Genomic DNA, 20,585 nt, shown 5'->3' on the forward strand with positions numbered 1-20,585 from the left:
ATTTTACAGAATTTGCCCTCTAGAATATGTTTTTTTAAAAAAAACATAAAACCAAGTTGAATTTTCACATTTCACATGTATATTAAGAAAAGGAGTGAATGGAAACAAAGAACTAACTTAGTAAATTCACGTTATATGTAGAATTAGAACCTATGGGAGCTGTTCTGTTTTTTCTTGATACTCAAGATTGCACCATGGTTGTGTTTTTGGATTGTATTACATTGCCAAGCAGAAATCACTGGTTTCTGCAAAACGTTGCACCTGGATATTTAATAATCAAAGCTCATTGGAGAAGTGGTGCATCTATAATATAGTCATGTAGATAATAGGACCAGATCAGGCCACATACGATTTACAGGGCGAGGTGAAATTCAGGGATGTATAATTTAATGTAATGGCAATCTTACATATGTTGCCACAGGTGGTGCTGTTCTAGCTAACAAGTTTTTTTTTTTTTTTTTAATCTTCATTGTTGTTTTTTGTGAATTTTATCCTGCAGCATTTTTTCCCTGAAATTAAATTTTGCTAATTTTGCTTTTAAAATCTTTGCTAAAATGACCTGCCAAAGAGAGCAGATTTTGGTTCCCTGCATCCTTTTGGCTGTCAGATACGTTGGGAAACTTAAAAACCCTCACACCTAAGAGACTATTTATGCAAGCGGCTTACATTCTTAAACATAGATGAGGTATTTTTATTTTTTCCCATAGGTTAAACAGCTAAGTAATTTAATTAGTAGAATTGTTAATGCCAATGTGAACTTCCTCTGTGGGGAGGTGGGGATGGTATAAACATTTATAGCATCTATACCTTTCTGGGAGAAGTGATGGGTATCCACATATTCTGCTGAGGAGTGTGAAATGAATGCTTCTTTTGGCTTGAATATTAGACTTGACCTTGCTAGTTTCTAGTAGTGACTTTTTTTTTTTTTACTGCTATCAGAATTTCTTTCTGTCTGAATTTCCTTACTGTTTCAGACATAAAGTAATAAATAAACTTAACTCACACTGAAAACCCCAAGTCCATATTCTATCATTTTCTTTCTGTTTTGTATTCTGAATACTGTTAAAAACCAGTATGTCATTGCAAAAGTGAATCCACTTCTTGCTCTTTGTTCATTATCTTTTCAAAGGAACATTAAAATTCACCTTTTTTCTGTTTTGAAATGGCTATGTTTCAGTTGTTACCCAGGGGATCTTTGTGTAAGTCTTCAGCTGAGTATTTAGAACTTGGTTTCTGTGGTCAAATGAAAAAATGAACGTGTGTAGCCTTTAGCTGTTTTCAAATAATTTCTTCCCTTTAGCAGCTCAGTTCTGCAATGTTTAATGCTAACTTACAACAACCAGACTTCCTGTCATGGCCAGCCAGCAAAACGGGGATGGAATGAACTTCACAAACCTGAGCACCCCAATGTGATTGATCAAAGTGAGTGTGAGATGTAGGTACTCCAGTACACTTTCCCCAAAGTGAAACTCTTATATGGCAACATTTTTGTTTTGTTCTGTTGCATGGAGTAGAATGTAAACTTTTATGGGCACGTATGTAAATTTTACCCTATTCTTATCTTATTTTGTGAAGGTGCCTTTTAATTTTTAATATGAAACCAATAGCCACTTGACACGTATGGCCCCTTGAATTCAGAGCTCAAACTGAGAAGGGCTGTAATATGTTGTTGCTCTGCTGAGCGGTCCAGTGAGAAGCTATTAATTTAATGGTAATTTGTTAAATGACAGCTCTGTGTGGCCTGATTACTTAAAAACCTGTGGGTTTAAAAGGTGCACTTCTCTAAAGCCTATGTCAGTCACACAGCTAAATCCCCAGAGGACCCCTTGGAAAGGAAGTCATGTGTGCTTTCTCAAGATGCACCACACCGTTTCTCATGTTCCATCCTTGTAACTGTGTTTTCAGATAATTTTGTGGCTTACCTGTAACGACTTCCTTGGGCCACTGAATATCTCACTAAATTTCACTGTTTGTATGAGCTGAATTACTTTCCATGCCACATCTTACTGTCATGCTGCAGGAGGTTTCTGCTTTCATGTAACTTTGTCCTCCTCTGAGAGAAGCCTCACCTTGTTCCCTTTAGAGTTGCACAAGATCTGTGTTTCATTGCTGCTCTGAATAAAACAGGCTGTTAAGACACACCTTGTATAGTTAATCTTTAATCCTGCAAAAGTGAGAACAAGGCCGTTGTCCTCACTAACCACCGTGAAGTACAATTGCAAAAGGATACTAAAGGTTTTCTTCATTCACTGGGTGCTCATTTGCACATAGCCTGTGTTGCAGGGGACAGTTTCTGCCTTTCCGAAATGAAACCTTCTTTGGAATATTTTGTAATGCAAATTGTTGAAAAAAAAGTGGATTCTGAAAACTGGTTCTTAAGTGCAGAATGTTGCGCTATATATATATATGTATATACATGAAAATGCAAATATATTTATATAGAGAATGCCCACCCTGTGTCTTGGTCCGCAGCACTTAGGTCATCAGAGTCCCTTACTTTCTGCTCTGAAACATTGCCAGTAGTTACCCTTTAGCTTTCTTGAGACTTATTGAAAATACCTGCTGAAGTAAATAACGCTCATGGCCTGATTTCTGACTTTGTAAGTCTCCTTTGAATCTCTCTGTAGGCTTTTTCTTCTCCTCCACTAAGTACGTAACTCGGAGCTCTGATCCAAGCATCATCTGTGGCCACAGACACTGAAAGACTCCTGGGGATTTTTGACTTTGGATCAGGAGCCTTATCTTACAAGACTCTGTAGTCCGTAATGCCAGTCTCAGCTGAACTTTTACACCGTTTATCAAGACTTTTCTGTCAAGGATACCTTGCTAGGTTGACAGCCTCTAAGGTTTCCTGACTTATCCCATTGTATACAATCTGCCTGACTTTCCAGCCTAAAATTATCTGACTTGACCAAAGCTGATCTATGCAAACATGCCTTCCAACAGTGAACTTATGTGGGCGCTTCCAGCTAACATAAGGTGTTCTGCTGTTGGCATTGGCTGGTTTTAAGAAGCATCCATTCCCTAACCCAGTTGTCTGTTTGGGTGCTGAACGGTTGCACTCCCACTCAGAGGTGGGTGTGGTGTGAGTATGGGGCAGACCGAGGAAGAACTTCTCCCTTTGAATACCAGTGCTGGTTTGTTCTCTTCTTCTGGAATGAGGAGCACAGTGTTGTTGTGTACAATATAATGTTTCTTGCAGTTTTCGTGTTCACATTGTTCTCTACCTGTGCTTACCGTATGTCTTGTCTTCTGCTCAGCTTGCACAGCACCTGTAGTAGAATCCAAGTTCTGTTTTACCTTCTGCCTCTAAGTGTAACTGAAGGATAGGTAACAGCAATTCATACCTTTAAGTGTGTGACTAAAGGTGATCACTGCTGCCAGGTTATTTGAATGGAGATCAGTGGAGATGTCGAGGATCAGTTGTTTATTGTTAAGTTTATGGCAGTAAAGAGCTCTAGCAGGTGCTCTGGAAGGCATTGAGCAATTAATCTGTGCAGTCTTTGGAAAGTAGCTATGTAGTAGTGTAATGATCCATTGAATTAACTGATTTTCGGAACAACACACAACAGCAGGAGCTGACGTTCAGCAGCTTCAGGCTCTGAACTGCCACGAATACTACACGTCCGGATCAGAGCCTGAAATAGGATGGTAATTGAAGGTGCCTTGGAGTCCGGTCTCATTAAAGAGCCACTTGAGGGAGTTGTCGGAATCAATAGGTGACTGATGAGGCTGCCAAGGAGATCCTTTTAACCCGTGGAAATAACCACATAAAAGAATGGATGAAATGTAAACTAGTATTGTAGGGTTTTTAGAGTGACACTAGACTTCTAAACTGTTTGGCTGGGACCGAATTCACGGGGAGTGTCCTCCTTGTTGTGCTGGGTGTGAGTGAACTTCTCTACAGGGCATACTTTGATTTATGTTTCCTTGGGAAATGCATTAATCTTCTTGCACTATTTGATGGAAATCGCACCTGCAGGCGTATTGGATTTGATCTGACACTGCAAGCTGCATATGTCCAGGTCTGTGCTTTTTTCAGGTGTATCAGGCTGCAGGAATATCTGTCTGTGAAGCCAGGTCAAGATACGGCTCTGCAATTTGCACGTGGGATTGAGAAGGAGGAAAGCTCTGGTACTTAAAGGCAGTAAGAAGATAAAGTGTCTGAGGCGCTGTGCTTGTAGTTCTGGCATAGGCATGAAGTTACATTTTAATTGTTCAGTTACAGATTGTGCTGTAAAAAGTTCACAGTAACTGTGTAACAGCTAAGTGGGTACAGTTGATTTACTAATCTGAGTCTGAAACATGTTGCAGTTTTTCCTGGCCTGTTCCTTTCTCGGTTCAGTTGGGATCAGCCATTCTGGACTTAGTGGGCACCGTGTGGAGGGTGCCGGGTGACTCCAGACTACCCGGGGAGACAGCAGAGCTTAGCGCGAGTCCAAAATTTGTGCTTGCTGTGGATGTCTCTCTTTTCCCCCCTCTGATTTTCTGCCTTGGCTTTTCTTTCAATAATATAGAATAATACAGCCTAAACAACACTATAAAATGTCATTAAAATATATGCAAGTAGTTTCTATTCATTTTCTGAAACTGTAACATGTATCATACCTTTCTTTCTGTAAAAATCTAAAGAATGTTTAATAAAACTTGTGTTTTGTACATCTGTTTCATATTATGTAAACATAATGATATCTTGCCAAAATTTTGTAGGACATATATAATATGTTGCCTGAAAAGTACGTGAATGTAAAAATCTGAATTTGAGGGGGTTTTATATAAATACTTTCTATCTCTTCCCTCCCCCCAAATTTTGTTCTCTTGCTGAACCACCTTTCTGCTTACTGAATGTGTAGCAATTAGGATATAGTAATGTCTTTTTCAAAGACCAGTCAGAGGAACAATAATATGGTTACCAGTGTGAAACCTGTGCATACAAAAATCCTTGTGCCTATATGTCTATACACATACGTTCACGCAGGAGAATGGGATGGTAGGGTTGTAATGCAAGGAAAAGAACTGCAGTGAGTATATGTAACTGAGGGGAGACGTTGAGTAAGTTTGTGTGTTTGTTTCAGAGGCCAGTATGAGGTAAGAGCCACTTGAAATGACAACAGCAATGCAGGTTGTGAAATCTGTTTTATTGCTGCTTATAGTTTATACTTTGAGGGGGTCTTCGCAGTGTGGTTTTCATGTATGTGGATTTATAGGAGTCTGAAATGAAAGGTGTGCCTCACGTTGAAGTTAAAACTGTATTTTTCAGCAGGGATTTGTTGGGTGAAGGGAACGCAGAAGAGGTGACTGGGGTTGCTCTTGCCCATGATTATAATGGTCCAGCATGGTGCGCAGTCCCATGCCATTTGTTGCAGCCAGGTAACCTCCTTCCCTCTCCATTTGGGTACTTTCTATCTCTGCATCCTGATTCTTCTCTGCTGATATTAACGTGAATTAGTAGACTTTTTCAGATGGTGGCATTTTGGGATGGATATTCTGATATACTGCTAGGGATCTAAGTAGACTCTGGATGGTAAGGCGATCAGAGTCATCAGTGGGAGCTTTTGGTTGCTGGTCATTTATGGTCATGTCATGAACATTTTTTAGTAGTTTGCATCTAAATTTAGGGGCCTTGGCCAATCAGATATGCAATTCTTAGGAGATGTTTTCTTGGTTTGAGAGGGTGGCTGAGACACGGAGCTTGAGATATTAAAAGCTCTATCTTGAAGATAATTATACTTGGAAAAATTAGCTGAAGAAAGATGCTTGTGTCCTATGATCAGTTCAGGTTAACATTTGAGGTCCCATTTTCCCAAGGTAAGTTGTTTAATGACTGGGAGAAAGGAGTGTCTGGTAGAAAGTTTGGCCTGGGGTACTTTGCAGAGAATAAGAAATTCCAAGATGAATTAATGTTTCATTATCAGGATTTTATTGATGAACTTTCTTGCTTGTCTCTCCCTCCTCTCCATGTTGGCATCATAGAAACCCAGTGTTACACAGGCTGAAGCTTTAACCAGTGTTCAGCTCCCCTTCTGTTGGCAGCAGAGTTGGTTTTTCATTATGTTATTAACTGTCTTCTCTTACTGATGAGGTGCTCATTTAAAACAGGGTTTTTATTGCGGCATTCTTAAATGCATGGACAGAAACCCTCAGCTATTTTCCCTGGATCTTTCTAAGTCTGATAAATGTATTTCAAGAGCAGCCATGAAATGTTTTTCTTCCCTCTTCATCCTGTAGCTTGTAGGTCAAGACTGTCCAGAAATGGGAAGAGCTGTTTATTTGTCTGGTCCACAGGCAGAACAAAACCACTTCCTCAGTTTTCTAATAAGTATCTTATCTTGAGAGCACACATATTTCTATTTCAGTGCTGTCTCACTACAGTTATGCAGGCCATGTAGCAAGGGTTTGATAAAAAGGGAGCTGACTTGAGAAAATGTGTGCTTGTGCAGCGTTCCCATTCTGCTATGCTCTAACATGTACCTGTATTCTGTAGAAAGCAGCACGTTGAAAGTGATACAACAGGTTATGTTAAATTACAGACATCGCTTTGGAGTTGACCAGGAAAAAGCTCACAAACATTTTAATTATTAGGCTGGATTTTCTCTTTATATTCCTACTTTAAATACTTTTCTTACAAGTGCCAGTGACTGTACTAGCTAACAACTGTACAGCTGACTAGCTGACAAGGTTAGCTGACTATCTAAGATCTGATGCATAATTTTTAGGTGGGTAAGTTAGAAGTTGTATCTTTTCTTTTTTGTCTCTGAACAGCTGTCATGACAATTGGAAATTTGCTTAGAGTAAATGCCGTCTGTGAAATCATGTCATCTGTAACCCAAAGGGGCTATGTGTATACACTTTGTCCATGGATAATCAGTGACAGTGAAATGATAAAAATATGACAAGTTATTTTTCTTCTTCTTTTGGTCCTTCTGCACTGTTGTCTGTTAGTCAGTAATATATTTAGTTGTGGATTCATGGATTGCAAGCTGGTGCAATTTGCATTTCTTGCCAAATAAAGATCTGTAAGTTTATATATATGCATGCTTTAAGTTGTTCATCTTATTGTTTCAGGCTCTGCTGGAAAGTAAGTGCAGTTGTACTGATTGAATGTTGTTTCCTTTCAGTGGATCTGATGGAAATAAAAGAAATTCGCCCAGGAAAGAATTCAAAGGACTTTGAGCGTTGCAAAGCAAAGCAAAGAGAAGAACACTGCTTTACTGTTTTTTATGGTACCCAGTTTGTCCTCAACACCTTAAGCTTAGCAGGTACCTTTTTCTTCTTTGTTTCTTCTTTAAACCTACCGATTGAACAAATCAAATATATTGATGGAACAGTAATGCAAAGAATACTGCGGTTTTGACTTGTGCAGTTCAGGAGTGCACCAGATGTTTAAAATCTGGAGATAGACCTTTTACTTGGCCCTTTATGTCTGTGAACTGCTGCATTTGTAATGTTTTGCTTTCAGATAGTGTATCATGTGAGTGTAGTTTCCGATTTGCTCAATTTTTTCTAGCAAGGTAGACTTTTGCTGGTTAAATATCTCTAGTAAGGTTTTCAACACTGAAGAGCAGAGGTGGCATTGTCCTCTTTAAAGTCAGCAAAGGATTTGCTCGTCTTCAGTGTGGCCATAATATTGCCCTGGCATTTTTAGTCTGGCCAGAATGATTCTGGCAACAATAGCCATAAAGAGTTAGACTACAGTTATATCACAGAAACTTTCCTATCGCCTATGAGCAATTGCAGACTAATTTGGAAAAGTGAAGTTCTAGTTTGGGTTATGTGTGTGCATGTCACCTGATAATACTAAACCTCCTCTAAAGAAGTACTAGGGGACCATAAATAAAACTGGAAGGTGATAAATTGAAAATAAAGAGATACATGTGAAACAGAGGGAGGTTGTATCCTGTATCTGTGGAAAGGGTTGGGGCTTTTCTTATTTCAGGTGAGATTATCCAGGGTCACAAAACCAAAGATTTTTAAATCAAAAGGGATATAATTTTTACAGTGCAGGCTGAATACAGTTTCTAACTAGTGGATTTTACAAAGAGATTTCTCTTCTAAAAAGCTTGTGATGGATCCTTCGTTTAGAATCATACAGGCGATTTATTTGGAGTGGTAGTTCTCTCTGTCCTGTGCAGGAACACGCTTGTCCACTTAAATCATTAAATTCATTGCAAAATCTTAATGGGAGAAAAGAGGAGTGCTTTGTAAGCATTTTAATGCTAACAGTAGCTTTTTTTAAAATGGAATTAATTGCTTATAGATTGCAGTACTAGAAGACAGGTTTTTTGCAGTTTGATGCACTGGAAATTAAGGACTGCTTGTGACTAATCCATTGTTATAGGCTTTTAACTTTAAATAAGTTTTACCATTGTTGGCTGAAGTCTGTGAAACTTTTGAGTAAGCGGCTGTGCTTAAGTGCAGCTGTGCCAGGTACTTCAGATTGATTTCCTCTAACAACCCCCCATCCCTCTTCCATGGCAGTTCTCAAAACCAGGCCTCTGCCAGTACTTTGAAAACACTCGATACCATGAGATATGTTGCCATAATGCTGAACTGCAGAATAACATGATACAACTTTCAATTAAGGGGGAAATCCTTTTCCTTGTTCAAGTGCTTTGTCGTGGTTTCTTAAAACAATATAAAATAATTACTACTTAAAGGGAATGGTAGCTGTCATAAAGGGCAGAATTGTCTTCGGAGAAGAATTGGTTTGGCAGTGGTAGTGAGTGTTCTTTCTGAAATTGTAACTAATTGAAAAACATTTCCGTGGGGAGCTGAGGCTGGGCTCTAGCTTCATCCTTGGGGGATAAAGCATTGTTTGGAAGTATGTTTAAATAAAATAGAATCTTCATCTTTTAAGAAACTGTTTTGCTTTGAAGGCAGTTAAAAGAATTTGCACAGATTCCAGCTCCTGTGTGAGAATAATTTTTCATAACTGGTTTAATTGAAGAATGCCTTAATGAAATTTCAGAACCAGCATGCTAAAGCAAATGGACTTTGCCCAGCTGAAAGCTGTAATGATAGCATCTCATCCAAGGCCCAAAAAACTGGTTTCAGCTTAACTGGTATTCCCTAGGGAAGGCTATACCCAGTGTGCAGTTAATCATCTTGCTTCTGTTGGGTGGAAGCATTACCAAATGCTATCACGTGAAATGATGTAGAGGACTCTTCTGGTTTGGGAAATGGAAAGGCAAACTACATTTAAACCAAAACAAGACAGTGATAAACCAATTTGGGAGGACGATGTACCTGGCTTCCAGTGTTAAGCCGCATAAGGAATTTTAGACCTTTTTTTAACTTAACTTGTATTAAAATGTGTTCTATATAAGCTACACCAGTTTTGTACATTGCTCCCTTCCTGTTCCTCTTGCCTAAGTCTAGTCTGGAACAATATGTGTTTAGAGGCATGGTTAGGACAGACAGGAGGTGGTTATGTCCATCAAAATCCAGTACTTTACAATTTTCTTGTAGGTTGCTTGGAATATAATGAACTAGCTTTATGCAGTAATACACTGAGTTCTTTTGTCTGTGCAGTTCCGGTTGCTCTACATCTAGGTCTCTGGGCTTTTGCCACTTTGGAGATAGAAGATAAGAAAATTAATTTTGATTGTGTTACTAAAAGAGCTCAGCAGTAGTTTCATAGTTTTTCTGCTGAGATACTGAAACTTGCCTACCCTGATAAGCAGACTTCTCAAAGGAGGTATTTTTTGACAGAGCTTCCAGAATTAACCCTCCCACACCCAAATTTATGCTGTTTTTTATTAGTTTTATTATTAGTGACATGAAGCTTTGCAATGAGATTTATCAAAGGGAAAGGTTAATCAGCAGCTTTGTATACTAGGGTTTATCTAAACATCACAAGTTATGTCTTGGTTTTGTGTTGATTTTGTTCTGATATTTCTCATAGCACATTATTTTTTTCAGCTGACTCGAAAGATGATGCTGATAAATGGTTGTGTGGCTTGAATATCTTGTATCAAGAGGTCATGAGTGCTCCCACACCTGCGATCACAGAGAGGTATGTGGACATACTTTCACTTTGTGAGACTTGGCGTTTCTTTGGAATTGAAAGTGGAAAATCTGAAAGAAATTTTTAAGGTGCAACAAGTGGTGCCTGCCAGTTACCTTAACAACAACTACTCTCCAGTTAGTGTATGATACAGAAAGCTCATATCGAAATTCTCCATGTCTGTTTTGCTATATACATGTTCTGGAATTGCACTCTGCTGCATCCACTAATGTGGACTTGCAATTTACCTTGTTCTGTATACCAAAACCAAACCAAACCAAAACAAAAATCTCGTAATGAGATCACAAGAACATCTGGTGTAAGTGTGTGTTGACTTCTTGGAAAATGCAAATGTCTTATGCAATCACAGTAGGCTTGCTCTAGTAGATGTCCATGTGTCCTCTGTCCCAATAATTCTGAGGTGCGCTTTTGCAGTTTCTCCTTTTTATTGGACCCATTGCATTGTATGGCAATGTGATCAGCTGACTCAGAGACCCAGGCTGAAAATGAACATTTTTAAGGATTACTTTTTAGCAGCCAGCCATATGATGGTGAAACTGTGCCCTTAGTGCTTCTGAGGATGTTGCACGCGAAACTACTCATGCTCAGAATGCTGGTTTTGTTGACAAGCTTTTAACGCTGTCTCCCTACCTGATTGCTTTTCATCACTGCTGACATTTTTGTTTGTGATCACTGCTGTTACCTATTGTGAGGATATACCATGTCCTCGCTTGCTACCTGACCAAATTGTGGCTTTGACATTGATGTTGTCCTTACCTATGTGCCGTTCCAGTAGGGGAGAAAGTATTCTTATCTATTGTATGGTATTGCAGCAAGCTGCTATACAAAGTGCTGCTGGGTTCCAGGCTATGTTTTGTGCAGCAGAGTGATTCCTGTAGAGGCTGAGGATAAGCTTAATAATGCATGCTGTGTTCATCCTTTAGATCAAAATCGTGTGTGTGTATTTACTATTAATAGTGCTAATAGCATTTTGCTGTGCACCTAAAACTGACATGCACTCTAATAAGGATTTTCTTTAAAATTCGCTATTCCTCCCCCCCTAATTTTCAGTTCTTATGCATCTAACAGATCTTTGAGCCAGCAGCCTCAGCGGGCTTAAATGGACTTCATGGAGTTACTCTAGTGCAGACTGGCTGAAGTTTTGGCTCGCTTTATCCACTTATATTTTTACAGCTTCTGGTTGTTCATTCTTTTCTGTCCTGCCCGCCCTTCCCCTTCCTGCATTGTTTATGTGACTTTAAAATGCAGTATTAAGCAGCAGAAAAGTATATATTTACAAATACGGTTATAAAACTGGCTGAATCCTTAGATGCTGCACTGGAAATGTTTTTGCTTATTGAGAGATGTATCTTATGACTCTCAAATATTTCTACTGAATTTCGTCTATGGATTTTGATATTTCATTGGCTGTGTTTTCTTTATAATTCTTAAATTAAACCTTTTTTTTTTCTGTTTTCTCTCTTTTCCACAAGCTGGCTGAGAAAGCAGATCTATTCTGTTGATCAAACTAGAAGAAATAGGTAAGAACCTCTCTCTTTGTTCAGTTTGTTTTTGGTGAACTTTTGTTGCAGATTCTAACATGGAATGAAAAGAAAAAAACACTTTTTCATCCAAGATGTGAAATATGAGACCCCTGAAAATGGCATTTGCTCTTGCTTTAACAACTTGAGTTTTGCCTTTTGTTCATAGCACTCACTCATATTCATGTATGTGGTATAATGAAGAAGCAAGTGATGAAAAATAAGTAGTTTTACTTTTAGCCTAGAATTACCCTGCCACAATAAGGAAAGGGAGTTGTCTTCTCCCAGTCTTACTGTAGAGATTCAGCTCAGCTGTGCAGGTATGTTAGATTGCTTGCTTTATAGAGGTCTTTACCCTTTCATAACCAAGTTGGAGCCCAGCAGCTTGGACTGTATAACCCGCTGTGAGTTTTCCTGTGCAGCTATGCCACCAGTTCTTTCTTCATTGCTGAAGTGTGTTTGCATTGGAGTGATTGTACTCTAATGTAGACAGACCAGAACCAGCTTTTAAAAGCTTGTTTGGGCATTAGTGACAATGAAGCTGCATAAGCAGAGTTCAACATGGGCTGCTAAAGATCCAGGGCAGATGTTTACGTGATTAGCCTTCCCTTGTTTCAGTCCTGATGGGGCCTGAACATGTGTGGTATCTAGTTTGAAACTAGTCACGGCAGCTCCGTCAGATATTTCCAGAGATAGGGTTGTCCCAACAATAACATGAATTCTTTCCTGCAGGGGTCAGAGCTGTGAGGAGAACAGAACAGAATATTAAGAGGAAGAGAAGATAACAGAGATACCTGAGGATATTAGGGGAGAGGAGGAGGAAGACTACTGGTATGAGAGGGTAGTACCTGTGAGAGAGTTACTTTAACAGTGGGAAGCAGAAGATGCTCTTGAGGGTAGAAATAGAAGGAAGCCAAGTTAGTGGTTTGGAGTAAGGGCAAAATCTTTCTTTTTTTTTTTTTTTTTTTTTTTGAGCAAATGGCCTCGCTCCATGGGTTTGTCTCTTTGCCACATATTCGAATAGACCAAAGCCGTAGAATTACCTCTGACATGGTGCTTCTCACGTGAAACAAGTCCCACGGGTTGTAGCTCCCAGTGTGCTGTGTAGCTTCATATATTTGAGTTTCAGTAGTTCATTTCAGGTCCATGTGTGACATGGATTTGTAGTTTTTGCACAACAAAGGAGACTTTTTTTTTTTAAATGAATTCAGTTGCATACCTCTCCTGAGAGTTGCCAGAAATCACGCGACACTGAGAAGAATGTTAACCCCTCCTCCCCTGTGTCTATTACTTTACCATGATTTTGCTCTTTGTCTGGAACATGCATTCTATTCTCAGGTGTAATTCAGTGTAGAAAAGTACATGCATTTCCTCTCATTTAGGCCTTTTCCTAAAAGCAAAATAAAGTGTGGTGTTTCATTGTGTGAATGAGACTGTTATTGCAGGAAATAACACCATTCTGCAGACAGCCTGTGGCATTGTGTAGCTGGCTTCAGTGTGAGCTGAGATGCCATTTCAAAACGGTGTTTCCTAAGCTGGCCAGAGTGGTGAAGGGGAAATTATCATCCTTTACTGGATATTGGCTTATACCTCCTGATATATTTTGAAAAACTAGCCCTGCAATGGGGATATGTTGGCGGGGATCATGAAGCAAAAGCGAATGTTAGGATAGAGAAGCTGTGGCTGACGTATATGTCTGCTGAAGAGGTTTCATTTGTTGTTTTAGGGTTGTTTTGTCACTACAAGGCAGTCTGGTTAGGATCAAGGGGACTTGCACTGTGGAGAGGGCAGTTTTTTGTTCTCCTGATAGATGATTCATGCTTTTTGAAAAATTCAAGAAAGGAGTTTGGACTGAGTTTCATTGTGTTTAGTGTTGCAGTTTTTAGGGAGGTTAATTGTAAAGGTTAGTCTTTGAGGCAAGTCCTGTTTCACAGGTTGAGTTTTTTCCAGTGGTAATGAAGTTCCAGCTCTTTGTTTTGGCTTGCACTTGTCTGGCCAGAGGAAATTGCTTGTGCGTGGTGTTTAGGGTACAAACGGAGTGCTCAATCTTGCTCCTAAAAGACATGGTTTTTTCCAGAGGTCTGGCGACAAGGCGGAAAGCCAGGAATTTCCTGAGTTCTAATCTGGCTTTGGCATGGACTTTGGCTAAGTTCCTTCTTGCTTTGCCTCTTAATAGAGATGAGAATATCTCACAGGGTAGCTGCTTGTATGGACGCTGTAGAATAGAAGTGTTACTTTCGTCTAGGTGCTAATTTTGTTACTTTCAAGTGACTCTGTTCTGACCCTGTGTTTGCAGAAAGTTAATGGCTTATGAATTGCACTGTAGGTCAAGACAGAGTACCTTAGCCTTGTTTTCTCAGGTACTGTTGGTATTGCATTAATGTTTTGCGGGCATTGGCAGTAGGACCCAAGGATGTTGTGCCTGCGTTCTCTTGACTCTTCCCCGCTTCCTTTTGCTGCCATGGATTCCCCTCATCTTCCACTCTAGGACCTGTCCCTGTGCCCTTCACATGTCCCACTGTAATGCTGTGTCTTTCTCATTGAGACCTCACATCAGTGCCTACCCAGAGTACCCAGACTTTGAGACTCTGTCCTAGAACATGCGACCTAATTTCTGTTCTTTGCTATTCAAAGACAAGTTGAATAGCAGGTGACTGAAATGGGGACTACAGGAGATGGCTGAGTTGGTGTACCAGCTTGGTGCTGCTGAATGGATGAAGTCTTACTCTTTCCTTTTCCTCTGCCATCTCTACATGCTGCTAATCAGGCGCTCCAGCCCCTTTTCTTATTCTGGCTATGATGCTGATCTGGGCATGAGGTGAGCTGGGTGACCTCATGAAGCCAGTGGAAAACTTGTTCTATCTCTCTCTCAGCCACATAGTTTTCTGCTCACCTAGCAAGTTGAATCAGGTTAGCAGAAGGTTTGATGAGCATCACAGCTGGCCTATGGAAGCAGTGGGACTATGGCAACAGGAAAATAGAGTGGGGCACAAGGAGAGGAGTTGGGGTTGCTTCTTGTAACAGCGGTGAGCTGTTAGATTGGCTCACCTGTACCTATGGCACATTTAAAGCATTTGGGCACCCATCTCTTTTAGAAATCGCCCCTCTCTCTGTTCATACAGGAGTTATAGTAGCATTCCTCTACCTCCTATTTCCATTTTGATGATAAATATAGTAAATATTGTGAGCTGCTCTGAGCTTGCAGTGAAGGATGCTATGGCAGCAGCACCTAGGACACTGGAATAAAATCTGAGGTTGATGAGAAAACTGGAAGATGTGAAGGAAATTGAGGTTTTCGAAATAAGCTATTCATGGGTTTGTTTCTAATATAGTCTTCCTTCAACAAAAGAAGTTTGATGTATACATCATACATGATTTGATGTACGGCCAGAAAGCATGTGTGGACAGAAAGTGTTGCAGTGATTAATAAATTTAGCTTTGTATATAAGTATTGCGTAAATACTTGGTCTATGTAAGCACTGTGTTGCTTAAAATCTGAAATAAGTATGTGTTATTTGAAAGGTCTTGCTGTTATCTAGAAAACTTTGGTTTTTGAAGTGTTGCTGGTGTATCACTGGACATTCTGAAATTCTGTAAAAAGGCTCAGCAGGTCTGTGTAAATGGACATGGAAGGGAATCCTCTCTGGGAAGACTTGGTTGTGAGAGGAGGATGAGGTCACGTTCAAATGTTGCAGAAGGGGAGAGTCTTGCTGCTGCAAATCAATTTTACCATCCAAGTGAATAACAGCTGGAGGAAAAGGTTATAATGGTAATGAAAACTGGAGCTTTTTATTTTCTGTTTCTGCTCATCCATTTGGTATATCCTTTGTATAATGTTTTCTGTGTCTATATTCCAGTTTCAGTGGGACTAGAACAGTGGAAGAAAGGCTGCAGTTCATCTGACCATGTGTAAACATCTACATTTGAGCTGATCATCTAGATCTGATTAATTGTTGATGGAGAGAAATGGGTGTCTCTGCAGCATGGTTCTTTTCATCCTAATACGGATGCCCAAAGTGATTGAAATGCCTATTTCTCCCCACTAACTAGAAAAGATGTCTAGCTTGCTCACATCTAGGTGTTACGTTTATGGAAGTTTACAGTTATGTGAGATGAGCCCTACACAAAATGTTTCAACAGTCACATTTTTGTGTTAGAAAATATATTAGTAGCTGACTAGATAGAGCAGAACTGTGGAGTTTTTGCTACCTTTTTTTTTTTCTTCTTTTTTTCCCAGTATCAGTCTTAGAGAGCTGAAAACTGTCCTTCCCCAAGTAAACTTCAAAGTGAGCAGCATGAAGTTCTTGAAGGATAAATTTGCGGTAATTACCTGATAACTTATATCTGTTTGGTATTATCTGATAGGTGTTGTTATTTCTTTTCAGGATACTGCCTGTATTTTTGCTTCTTACCATGTACAGTTAAATAAATTATATTGGTTAATTTCTCAGCTTGGCTTTGCCTATATCTAAGCCTATAAGAAAATATAGACATAAATGTTCCTTCTTTTCATTGTATGGTTGACCAAAGCCAACACTGGGTTTTGAGCTCCAGTGCTGATACTGTGCAAGTGCATAGGAAGCTCTTTTACGTTTAAGATAAAATTCATATATAAGAAAAATAAATTTTTTGCAATATGATCAAGTAATAACCTCTTCACTCCAACTTGTGCTAATATTAATAACTTCTGAAGGTTGTTTCCATTCCTACAGGAATTTTAAATATCCCCACCTTTTCCTGCTTTCCAACTCTCCACCCTTAAAGCATACATTCTTGCTTCTGTTGCTCCAGCTAACAATGACTAAATGAGGCACTACTTCACACTCAGTAACATAGTGGAAATGGAGTCAGGGTACAAAATGCAAGGCCAAAGATGTGGGCCAGGAGCACTATGTCACAAACCAAGGATCTGTTTACTTGTTTGTGTTCTTAAAAAAAAAAAAAAAAAAAAAAGAAATTTAAAAAATCCCAAGTGGTTAAAACAAATGAAGTTGGAGTAGAACAGAATGTGTGAGAGGGTGGCAGCTGGAGTAACTTCTTTGCTGTGCAAATGCAGTTCAGGGAATTCTAAATTCACTGCGTTCTACTTTCTATTGTAGGAAATAGGCGCTCACAAGGAAGAGCTTAGTTTTGAACAATTTCATTTGTTCTACAAGAAAATCATGTTTGAACAACAGAAGTTGGTAAGCTTTTTCCTAAGTAGTCTTCATACTGTTAAATTGCTTGATCAGAATAAAGAGTGAATGCTGATTATTTTTTTGTTTCTGTTTGTTAATAATTTTCTTTTTTCCCCATTCTTGTCACAGAAAAAGGGTATGGTACTGTACTTGATGTGTAGATAACAGTCACCATCAGCAATTGACTTAAGAAGATGAATAAGTCATTTATGTTGCTTCTTGTGTGTTGGTAGTAGAGATATGCACAGATATAATGGGGTTTCTAGGAAGAACTTTTCTTCTGAGTTTGTTCAGGATGTAGAATGTCTTTTTATTAGGCTTGGCTGATCTCTTTACTGATAGGAGCAAGGTTTTTCCATACTTGTATTAATCTTTTATCGCTAAGAACATTCTGTAAATCATGAGGATGTATCCTGAGCATCAAATAACAGCTATTGTTCTCATCGTCTCTCATGCTTGGTGGTGGTGAGTCCATTACAAGACAGGCATCAGACAGTCCTTGGGAATGAGATGGAACTACATTTTAACTAATTTATATGGGTAACTATCTGACTATTGTACCCATGTATTCATTGCATAGATGCATGAAGTTGGTGGAAACTGCAGACATCTAGTGACTCTGAAAGTTAGGAACCCTTTAAAACTGTGTGTAAACACGTAATTTGAAATTACTTGCGTAAACGTCTTTGTTGATGACATGTGCTTCTTGTTTATTCAACTTGCAGTTGCTAAAATAGAAGCTTTGATAGCGAAAGTCAATCCTGTTTCTTTTGGCCATAGAGCTTTCTTGTGCTGTTTAAAAGTGATGCTGAAATTATTGTGAAGTCATAAAGAATCTCCATTTACTGACAGCATTTTAGTTTTGGCCATGAAAGTCTAGTTAATTAGCTTGAGCAGAAAGTTGAAGAATAAAACACAGAATAAGGAGGCTATCTGACTTCCTTAAACTCTTGTTATCGCCCCTTGCGGATCATTTCAAAGAAACTCCTCAGTTTGCTCAACAACTGCTTTGGGTCACTTGATAAGTTTCCTGCGATCTATAACTATGCTGCTCCAAGCTGGAAGCAATTTGGGTTTTATGTTCACATGAATAAATGTGATCGATGATACATAATTTGGGTTTTTCTGGGATATCAAACAATAAAGGCTCCCCAGAAACTTGACTGATTGTGTCTATAAGGTGCTTTATCGATAGCAAATTTTTTACCTGAGAATTGCGTGTGTTCACACTGAAAGGCATGAAGTGCAGTTGCCAGCCTTGGCAGTATGTTTTTTCTTATGTGTTTAATTCAAAATGTGTCTTGCCAACGTGTATGCAGCTTCTCTAGAGCAGAAATGCACATATTTCCCCTTCCCAAACCAATGGACATTATTAGATGGAATTAGATAGAAAACTGCATATTCTTTTGTTGTTTATCTTTTCCCCCTTTTTTGTGTTTTTTGTTTGTTTTTTTTTTGTTTTAAGATTCTTGATGAATTCAAAAAGGATTCCTCTGTGTTCATTCTTGGGTGAGACTCTTAATTTGTATTATTTTTCCACATTTCCATATGGTTGTAGTGCTGCAGGATTGTTTTTTAATTACATCACTGTTTTTTTTTGTTCTGATGCTTTAGTAAGTGAAAAGAAATGATACATTTTTTTGCATTCAGAAAGGTGAATTTATCATGGAAATAAGTCCTGAATATAATTTGATAAATGTTTTTTACCTTCTGACTACCAAAATGGCATGGACTTGAACAAGCAAATTTGCCTATCCTCTGATTTTACTAGAGCTGAACAGAACTATTGAAGGACAGTTTGATGGAGAAATTTTAACTTCAGTCTGGAGACTGGTGTGGTGCACAGGCTTTGCCTAGACTTGAGCAGAATGCTGATAGTAACAGTTTCTGCATCTTTCACTTGGTGGACTTGAGATAGATATGTACAGCATGAAAAGGGAGGTCACAGGCATTGCTAACATTTTGACAGTGAATTAAACCAGTTTATCTTGGTTTTGAATATTACACTAAAAGATTAAGGAAGTTACTTAAAAAGTTTGCTCTGAGTGTATTGTGTATTTCCTTAGCCCTTGGTCATGTCATATGAATTAAACTTTGTGAGACTGCTTAAAAGCACAGATTTATCAAGGATGAGTAGGTTATAAATACCTTATTGGTACCAGACCATGCGGCATTTGTGTCCTACAAAAGAGAAGGCAGTTGTGCGCTTTTTCTTGGTGCAGCTGCATCTTGCCTCTTGTTTCAGGAGGTTTTGATCTATCACAGTAGATCATCTGAGTAATATACATGGAAGGAATTGTTTGTGGAAGTGTGGCTCTATGATAATTTAGAAGAACAATGTCTCCATATGCCTTAACTAAGCTTAGCAACACCCCTGTCAAGTGAATGCTGCTCATTTGCTACAAAGCAATGAGCAGAGATTTGGTACTTTTCCCAGTGAATCCCTATCAAAAATACATCAGGAATCTAGGAGGTTTTATTTAATTACAATAATTAGATAGTACACTATTACAAGCCTAATCTAAATTCCATTGAAGTTATAAAAAGTTTCTTGGTGGTGGCAGCACATTTATACTGTAAATCCAAGATACAAATCCATGTCATTTTCTACTATAACATCTGATGACGCTTGCTCTGTTAATTCTTTAGCTTCACTTTCCCTTTCTTTTTTTTTAAGAAATACTGACCGTCCAGATGCTTCAGCAGTTCATCTCCATGACTTTCAGAGATTCCTGCTACATGAGCAGCAGGTGGGAAGGTTGCAGAAATTTTGAGTTCTTTTTCTTGAGGTTATCTCACAGAATTCTATGCTCATTAAAAATAAAGATGATGTGTCATACAGTATGATTGATGTCAGCTGTGATACTAGGCCTTGGAAAGATTTCTCCTTATTCGTTGCCATTGAAGTTCACAAGAACTATTATTTTTCATCTATATAAAGATTCTGGAGGTGCACCAGAGGATGAGAGGGTGGACAACATAAATAAAGTTTTAACAGGTCTCCATTTAGTCATGTAGCTAAACAGACAGGGTTAGAAATAAATACTGGATGTATGTCAAAGCCTGGCCTAGTTACAGCTGTTACAGCTAGGTACATCTGGGGTTATGCCTTGGCCACGGCCCCATTTTAGCAGCTCTTACATAAAAAGCTGAGCTGCCTGCCTGCATTTGAGTCAAAGGTAATTTTCTATTGAATGGAGCCAGTTTGACGTCCCATACCAACAAGCAGATAAGAATAGAGGCAGGGATTGGAACCATGTCTTTGTAGTCTTCTATAATGTTATTTAGCACAGACACCATGGGAAAAAATTGTACAATGTTTGCTAGGCGCTGCTAAGCTCCAGGTTTGCAAATATGATTGAAAAGTGAGATCTACACTTCCTGTATAAGCTTGCTACTTTCTTTTTCTCCCTATTTCACTTTGTTACAGGAATGTTCAGATTGCACTTAGAAATGAGAGGGATTATAGTTAAGGCATATCCTTCAAGGAGGCCAACTTTTTTCTGTGTGTGTGCATGCATAGGTATATGTATGTAGTATGTATCTCGTGGGCCTCCAATCTATATAAAGGTACTTAGATGGAGATCTTCTTTTTCGCCCTTAGACGTCATAGAGGAAAGTCTTAAGATATGTGGGTACAATAAAATATATTGGCAGTAAACTAGCCAGTTGAGAGAGAAGTAAATCACATCTGTAGGTGTCTCTGTTCCTTATTTGATTTTATATAGCATAACACCACTTCTAAAGTTTTTTTTCTACTGTCTTATTATTATCTGAAGGAATCTTGGGCACAAGATCTCAGTAAAGTCCGAGAACGAATGACGAAGTTTATTGATGACACTATGAGAGAAACTGCTGAAC

General features: G+C 38.9%; 1 protein-coding gene across 1 annotated transcript in view; it reads left to right on the forward strand.

Moving 5' to 3' along the window:
- The window catches only part of PLCG2 (phospholipase C, gamma 2 (phosphatidylinositol-specific)), a 59,133-nt gene that overhangs the window by 8,530 nt on the left and 30,018 nt on the right, over window positions 1-20,585 (forward strand). Inside the window, exons 2-9 of the mRNA XM_009581621.1 lie at window positions 7,119-7,259; window positions 9,922-10,015; window positions 11,500-11,547; window positions 15,785-15,869; window positions 16,647-16,730; window positions 18,190-18,233; window positions 19,402-19,474; window positions 20,504-20,585. The exon at window positions 20,504-20,585 is cut by the window's right edge and continues 47 nt beyond it. Coding sequence (XP_009579916.1) covers window positions 7,119-7,259; window positions 9,922-10,015; window positions 11,500-11,547; window positions 15,785-15,869; window positions 16,647-16,730; window positions 18,190-18,233; window positions 19,402-19,474; window positions 20,504-20,585 — 651 coding nt within the window. The remainder of the gene's footprint in view (window positions 1-7,118; window positions 7,260-9,921; window positions 10,016-11,499; window positions 11,548-15,784; window positions 15,870-16,646; window positions 16,731-18,189; window positions 18,234-19,401; window positions 19,475-20,503) is intronic.

This window comes from Fulmarus glacialis, unplaced genomic scaffold (genome assembly GCF_000690835.1).
Source record: "Fulmarus glacialis isolate BGI_N327 unplaced genomic scaffold, ASM69083v1 scaffold21827, whole genome shotgun sequence".
Classification (NCBI taxonomy): domain Eukaryota; kingdom Metazoa; phylum Chordata; class Aves; order Procellariiformes; family Procellariidae; genus Fulmarus; species Fulmarus glacialis.